The sequence below is a fragment of the Vicia villosa genome, linkage group LG2 (assembly GCF_029867415.1).
Source record: "Vicia villosa cultivar HV-30 ecotype Madison, WI linkage group LG2, Vvil1.0, whole genome shotgun sequence".
NCBI classification, from domain to species: Eukaryota; Viridiplantae; Streptophyta; class Magnoliopsida; order Fabales; family Fabaceae; genus Vicia; species Vicia villosa.
The window spans coordinates 131,575,069-131,583,261 of NC_081181.1; the positions used below are offsets into that span (position 1 = coordinate 131,575,069).

An 8,193-nucleotide genomic window follows, 5' to 3' on the forward strand; every position below is an offset into this window, starting at 1 on the left:
ATGTGACACCCGGTAGAATCATGTGACGTACCCCTCCACACTGTGCCAGTCCTGGGTGACCCGAATGCGACGATACTCCTCCGGTACCACATGATGCTCCCAATCCTCAAATATGGCAGTGAGATGCACTCTGGTCACTGTGTCGGGAGCAGCCTCAAAAGGTGACCTGGGTATCATCTACACAAATCCGAACTGCCGCATGCACCGCTCAGGGAGATACCGGACCATGATGCTGGTCCCGCATGCCAACCAGCCAGAATATAAAGATATGCCGTCAAAGGGGACAACCTGAGTGTAGTCGCTGAATGGCCTCCAGGTGACGTCATCGTGCATCGTGCGGTCCAGGTACCCACGATATGGTCCCACCGCATTGTTCCCCCTCTGGAGAACGTATCTAGCGGCCCTGGCCATGGCGTCAACGTACTCAGGATCAATGTGAAAGCCGTAGATCCGGGAGAAGTAAGAGATGATCCAACTCTGAAACACAAACACGATAATGTAACGTACCGTAAGTAAATACGAAACATAAATAAATACGAAACATAAGTAAATACGAAACACAAATAAATACGAAACAATTAAAATGAAACGTACTGTGAGTAGTGTGCAGGATCCGGTCAACTGCCTCGTCCTCCAGTTGGAGGCCTCATTCAGCTTCTGGTATAGGTATGCCAGAGTAGCTGCCCCCTAGTTCCACTGATGAACGGTGGTCAAGTCCATGAAGTAGCAGAGGTAGGTCACGTCGACGTACCTCGCACTCTTGTCCACAAAGATCGCAGCGCCTACCACATGCATGTACCAGCACCGGAGAGCGCAGCCACGGTGATAATGTGTAAATAGGTTGTCACCCGCATCCTCGGCATCGGCCACCGCATCCAGGTGGTGCTCGAAATAGCGGCTCAGTGTGATGAACCGGATATGAGGCCCAGATGTCGTGATGCACTCGTAGTCAGCAGCTTCGGGCTCCATACCCAAATAGAGCGCCATCCACTCACTGGCTTCGATCCTCTGGACCCGGGAGTGGGTCAACAGCGCCCCCCTGATCGGCAGGTGGAGAAGACACTGCACATCATGCAAGGTGATCGTCATTTCCCCAACCGGCAAGTGGAAAGAAGACGTATCCTTGTGCCACCGCTCCACAAAGGCCCCCTGCATGCCGTGGCTGATGCTGGAATACCCCGTCATGCAGAGCCCACTAAGCCCTGAACCTCTCACAGCGTCGTTAAACCACTCGGCAGTCGGTTTAAACAGACTGAAAATCTTCCGGGCGTGGTTCACCATTTTCAACGGCTCTCTCTCCTGTTACAAAAAAAAAAGTATGTTAAATAGACCGTTAAGAAAATATTGAATAAACGTCTAAATTATAAACGGTTAAATAATATAGTCGGGCAAATTATAAAAAATACCTCTCCCTCCCAGATACGCCGAACGACGTGCTCGCGGTAGGTAAGCAGCACGAAAGTGTCACTGGGCCCTCCCGGGAAGCCCTCCTCCTGCTCATCCTCCTCCCCGAGTGGAGGGTCAACATCTGGTACCTCCTCCGCCTCGTGGTATGGCACTGCAACCTCCTCCTCCTTCTCCTCCTCCTCTCGCTGGCGGGAAGAAGATACCCGAGCCAGACGACTCCTCGATCCAGATGTAGAGGTACCCTCGTCCATCTTCACGGGAACTCGCACACGTCGTCCCCGGCCCTACACCCGTCCCTGTGTCGACGCCAGCTGCGCCGCCGCCCGCTCGCATCTAGCCGACGCAGTCTGGGTCTCTCTTCCCTGTCTGATGCGTGCTTGGTTGCCTGACATGTTCCTGAAAACAATTGAAATCGATTAATATGCGAGACAACATGAAGAACTAAAAAAAATTGGACTTCTGATACAATTCGGAAGTTCATTTATGAAACTGGGAATGAAGGTGTTTTCAGAAATGAACTTCCGAAACACCCATGCGAGGAAGTTTTCTGCAACTTCCATGGCAGACCCCAAAAACAAAGTTCAAAACAAGTTTTATTCAATCTAAACAACCTAAATAGCAGTACCAACCTAATCTAATACAATTTTTGCAATTTCTAAACACCCTAATAGAGATTTTAATAATGGATCTAAAAATTGAAAAAATTGAAAAACTTACCAATTGAAGAGATTGGGATGATTTAGGTTGATTTTGGGAAGCTTTTGGAATGTCTAAATGTTTGATACACACTTGCTTTTGCAAAAATTTTTGAAGAGAGGGAGTTTGAAGTAGATTTAGGGTAAAGTGAATGGGGGAGGGGGGCTGTTTTGCTAAATCTGCAAAACGCGCAGTATTTCAGAAGTTCATTTCCGAAATGGTGTTTTCAGAAATGCATTTCCGAAATAAGATAAATTTTGAAAAAAAAAAGGCGCTTTCGGAGATGCATCTCCGAAAACACCTTTTTCTTGCATTTCGGAGATGCATTTCCGAAGTAAGGGGTATTTTGGGTTTTTCACCAGAGGTGACCTAGAAGGTTGGGAGGTGGGCAAAGAATTTTCCTAAATTTAAAACCCAAATTTCAAAAAAAAAAATCATCAATTTGATTCAATCGGACCCTTTACATCATGGAACATTGCCTCCTCCTCCATCATCTTTGCCTTTATCGCCAATGGCAAAATTTCTCTCTCCATTAAACCGTGATGTTCATTAGAGTTTACGGTGAATTGACAATAACGAATGAATCGGCAATAAAAAGTTAACTTAACGATGGGAGAGATTTTAAATGCGATTAAAATGGGAGAGAAGAGACGGCTATTAGGTTTTGATAAGATGCAGAAGACATAAATGTTACATTTTCTTCTCTAAAAAGATCTGAACCTTTAATTTATTTTGAATAGATCTAATGGTATATTCTTGTGGTACATTGGTGAGGGACTTAATTGCTCCCTCACCTTAGCCTTCACCTTATAATTATATTTCAACACAATATACAGATACATCATTTATAATGGTTGTTAGATGTAGTTAAAAAAGAGAATAAAATAAATAAAATAACATCTTATACAAAACCATATAAATATACTCTGTTGGATATCTAAAAAATGTCCAAAAATAATATTTTTCATGTGAAAAATGAAAGTTGAAGAATATATAAGTAAAAAAGATATATGTGGTGTCTCTCCCTCCCTCATTGATTGTTTTGATCCAATGTAAATATTCATCTCATCGTGTAATAGAAAAATGGTCACGAATAGTGTAGATTATAAATATTGTTAAACAATTAAAAACAAAGGATGAGTCAAAATCCATTATGAGTTATTTAAAATTAAAATTCAATCAAATAATTTATTAATGATTAATATTTAATAACAATTAACTATAATTTATATTAAAAATAAATAACTACATTTATAATTAATTAAATAATTAATCTAAAAAGTCACGTTCCTTGATAGCATGTCAGCGACTCCCCAGCCATATTTATTGCTTGGAGTTTGACGTCCCTTTCCCTTTCAAATTGAGAAAATCATAAGCGGTGGTAGGTCAATTATTAATTAAATATTATTTTCTCCATCAGAAAAATAAGTTATTTGAAAATCAACACAATTTGCAATTACAAATATTCAATCTTCTTTGTTCAAAGTTCAAACAGGAAGAATACTCTTTTGGACACAGCTTCAATAAATAGTGTTCAGGTACACTCAAATATACAAATTAAAATAAAAAATCAATTAATTTTAAATGATTTGATTGTTTTTCTTTTCTATTTATGTGTGAGTGATAAAACAATTTTAATTTGTATACTTGTAAGAAACCCGTGCGTGGATTCATATCACATGTCTACCAAATCATCATTTGTAGAGTTTGAATTCATTTTTCAATTAGTTAACATTGACATAATTATAAATATATGCTAATAATATACACCAACTTTTAAGTATTGATTAGTACTTACAACAAATTGTACAACCGATCCTCTAACTTCAATTATATAAAATAGCATAAAGAGAAATATTTAAAAGATGAACATTAAAATGAACATTTTACAGCTAATATCTCATAGATACGTTTACATCTATCCATGAGTCAAGATGAGTTAACAAAACTCAGTTGAATCCAAATGAGTTAATTTTAAAACAACAGATTTTAAATAAAATCATTTTTGCAATTCAAATAACATTACGTATTTTAGATATTAGTATATTTTTTCAAACCTAAAATTTATAACAGCTTCCCGTCAAATATCAGTTTTAAATCTTTCTTATTATATCATATTTACAATTTTTACATACCTACAATATATATATATATATATATATATATATATATATATATATATATATATATATATATATATATATATATATATATATATATATATATATATATATATTGAAAGCAAGACATATATTGAAAGGAGAACTAAGGATTCTCCAACCCATGTACAAAATACACGGCACAAAGCCAACAAAAAACAATATTACAACCAATTACAATTACGACATAAAAGACAAATGGTCTTTGTAAAAATCGTAAAAATAACAATTGGAGTGAGTAATATTGTCATATGAAGACCACCTCCAAACCAAAACCTTAATGCTCCAAACCATATTATTTATATTCCACACTTCATTCCTAAAACAAAAACCATTCCTTGTCAACCATATTATCCAAGTATGGCTAACCATAACACCCCCAGTTTGCCGCTTTTAATCTTTTTACCTCGGCTCAAAGAATGCCATTTCACAAAAAAAGGAACACATTCTTCCTCCTCCCAACCCGTAAAACCCACCCACGAAGCAATTTCTTTCCAAACCAACTTAATCACAAAGCATTTAGAAAACAAATGATCCGCCTCTTCCACATGAGCTTCACAAAAAGTACAATTTAAATTAGAATGAGTAATAGCAATACCTCTATACACCAATAAATCTTTAGTAGGTAACCTATTCAAAAAGAGCCTCCAAACAAACGCTTTAATCTTAAACGGAACATCCGCTTTCCAAATCAAATTGAAGGCCTCATCCCCCTTGATCGGAGGACCGTAAGGGATACGCCTAGAAGCATACAAACCATAACAAGAAGCAACCGTATATCCTTTCTCCAAATCCAACAACCAAACCGCATAATCCTTCGAATTATTTAAGCCACCGAAAGAGTCCAAACTATCTTTCAACACCGAAAAAGAATTCAAAAAGATTGCATCCCTTCCCACAACCGAAATACCAAGATCCTCCCATTTCCAACACCCATTATTCCACTCTCCCACAACCGCTACCGAAACTTTTTTTAAAGAAGAAGCCAAAAAAAGATCTGGAAAAGCCTCCTTTAAAATACAATTATTCCACCAACAAGACTCCCAAAAAGGGGTATTAAAACCATTTCCAACAATGAAATTGCAATTCGAAACAATGGGATCAATATTTAAAGGATTAGAAGACACAATACTAACCTTTAAAATATCTCTCCACCAAAAAGAAGAAGAAGCAAGCTTGAAAGAATCTCCATCATAAATAATTTGCAAACACAAATTGCCGTAACTGGCCTTTAACACATCTAACCATAAAGACTTATGACCTTGAACTATCCTCCACCTACAATATATGACAACTCCCCATCGAATTTCAGTTTTAACTCCATGGTATTTTGAAATTTCAGCTCTAAATGAATATTATCTCTATCTTTTTTGTCTAGGAGAATTTCATAATAGAAGTTTAACTTTACAAAATTTATAAATTTTTTGTAAATTTTAAAAATGTTAAATTATTTAATATTTCATTGAATAATAGATAAATTAAATAATAGAAAATTAATAGTCTATGTTCGTAGGCCATGTTTATTTTAAGTAGTCTCGGCCCGTAAAAAAAATGTAAAAAATAGATTTTTTATTTAATGCATAATAAAAATAAATTGAATAAAAAGAATGACAAATTTATATTTTATATAAGAAAGTTGTATTTTTCATACATCATAATTGTTTCATATTTGATGCACAATAAACTTTATGTTAGGTTAAAGAAAATTTCTAATTCTCAAAATAATATTAAATTTAATTAATCAATTAATTAATACTCTAAATTTACATCATGATTTTAGGTTTAAAAGAACAAATATTTCTACATTTTTTTTTAATATTAAAGGTAAATCAGGTTTAATATTAAATAATGTTTACTTCTATTTATTAGATTTGAAAGAAAAACCCATATTAAATTAGAAAGAGTTAAGTATTTTCTTTATTTTTTATGAGAAGAAATGGAACATAAAGGCATGTTTACTGTCCTTTTCCATCAATACCCCTTATTCTCATTTTACAAATGGCAAAATACCCTTTTTCGTCCCTTAACTTTACGTCGGAGTCCATTTTGGTCCCTTAGTTTTTAAAATGTTCAAATAGGCCCCTTATCTTTTAAAAAGGTGACACGTTAGTCCTTTCCGTCTATTTGATGGAAACGGACGTTTAGTAGTGTATGCGTGGCGTCTGACGTGTATATGTTGTGCACGCGTGGCAAGTTAGGTGGCATAAAGTCCAAAAAATTCTAAAAATTGTGTTCACACCAAGGTTTGAACTAAAAACACCTTGGTTAATATACACAAGCTATACCACTAAGCCATGTCCATTTTTGTTTATTCCTTTCCTTTTCAAGCTATTAATTTAAGTACTGCAGCCATTTAATAATAGTAACAATACTAATAGTAATAATACTGCAGCTGCTGTTTATTATTATTTCAACATTCTAATAATAATAATAATAATAATAATAATAGTAATAATAATAATAAGAATAATAAGAATAATAATAATACTAATAATAATAATAATAACAGTAATAATGCTTATAATAATAGTAATAATACTGATAATATTATTATTACTAGTAATAATATTAATAATACTAGTAATAATTTATCCATTTTACTGTACACATATGAAAATAGAAACTGTAATTTCTACCTAGTTTTAATTATTTATGTGATATATTTATTTATACATATTTTAATCACTCTCAATACAAAAAAATTAAATGCCTCTTAGCTTTTAGTTAGTTCACATCCTACTATAGAAATTTAAAAAAATCCAACTGAAAATCTTAAAAAATCCAAACCGAACAATCACTTTTAAAACTCTCTTTAATTTTCTTTCTTGTATTCTAAAATAGGACGAAAGTAAAACAATTAAACAAAAAATATGGACTGAATTTAGAATTGATGGAAAACTTCATAAAAACAAAATCATTCATAATAAAAAAGCAAGATGAGAATTTGGGCAAATTTGCCACTTGGCAAGCTCAGAGACCTTCTCACAATTTTTTTTTACAAAAACATTCTAAAAAAGGAAATATTAATCCTCCATCAATTTCTTTTTTTAATATTTTAATTTCATATATTTTTTACATTCAAAATTTAAATGATATATTGGCCATTGGACTAACCAATTCTTACCATCTAACCCACCGAAAACTATCTCTTTTCTCTTCCGCCTGTTCACGTTCCAGCCGTAATTTTGCAAACATTAAATTTGTTCGTTTTCCCAACACTGATTCATGGATTCATCACCCTATTCCAATGAATCAAGCTTTATTTTTCAAATTCTTCTAATCAATAATTTCGTGTACCCATGTAATTCAATGATTCGATTCTTTACTACAGATTTTGATTTGTGCGAAATTGTTAAGAATTTCTGTTTATATATAGCTCAGATCGAATAACAATCCAAACAGGTTGGGGTATTGTTTTCATATTTGTTTTTACAATTTGTTGTTCTTATTGTTTGTTCATGGCTTCAGTAAGAATAAACTATCTTAATAAGGTTGTGGTTTGTACCTAATATGAATGTGAAACAAAAGATTTTTGCAATGGAAATGGTTCTCATGGATGACAAGGTAATTTGTTGTTTCTGGTTGTAATTTATATTTGTTGTTTCTGGTTTCTGGTTGTAATTTATATTTTTCGTTTCTGGTTATAATTTATAGATTCTGAAGATGTTGTTTTTAACTTAATAGTGTGACAAGATCCAGGCTTCTGTTAGAAAAGCCTTGCTGCCTCGATTTGAGTATAAGATTAATGAGGAATCTGCTTATATTACAAGTCATTTGGTGTTGTAGTTAATACTGGATCGTTTAGGACTACTAAACACCAATTTAAATTGAAGTTGTAGATTGACACGGTTGTAACAGATATTGGAATTGGAATAAGAATATTGTCGCCTTACACATTGGTGTCTATTACAGATATTCTTGGCAACATAGA

The 8,193-nt window shown here is 34.2% G+C and overlaps 1 protein-coding gene across 1 annotated transcript; it reads right to left on the minus strand.

Annotated features, from left to right (window-relative positions):
• Positions 1-4,612: 4,612 nt before the first annotated feature.
• LOC131650031 (uncharacterized) lies at positions 4,613-6,307 on the minus strand. Its single transcript, XM_058919772.1, has 2 exons — positions 6,222-6,307; positions 4,613-5,540 (listed from the first exon to the last, which is right to left on the minus strand). Exons 1-2 carry the CDS (start codon positions 6,305-6,307, stop codon positions 4,613-4,615), a joined length of 1,014 nt encoding a protein of 337 aa, XP_058775755.1.
• Between the last annotated feature and the right edge of the window lie 1,886 nt (positions 6,308-8,193).

Bases quoted from the DNA above. Each gene is read 5' to 3' on its own strand.
- LOC131650031 (XM_058919772.1), bottom strand. From the start codon at position 6,307: ATGGACTCCGACGTAAAGTTAAGGGACGAAAAAGGGTATTTTGCCATT. The intron at 5,541-6,221 runs GTAAACATGCCT...CATATATTGTAG, and splicing joins GGTATTGATGGAAAAGGACA to GTGGAGGATAGTTCAAGGTC.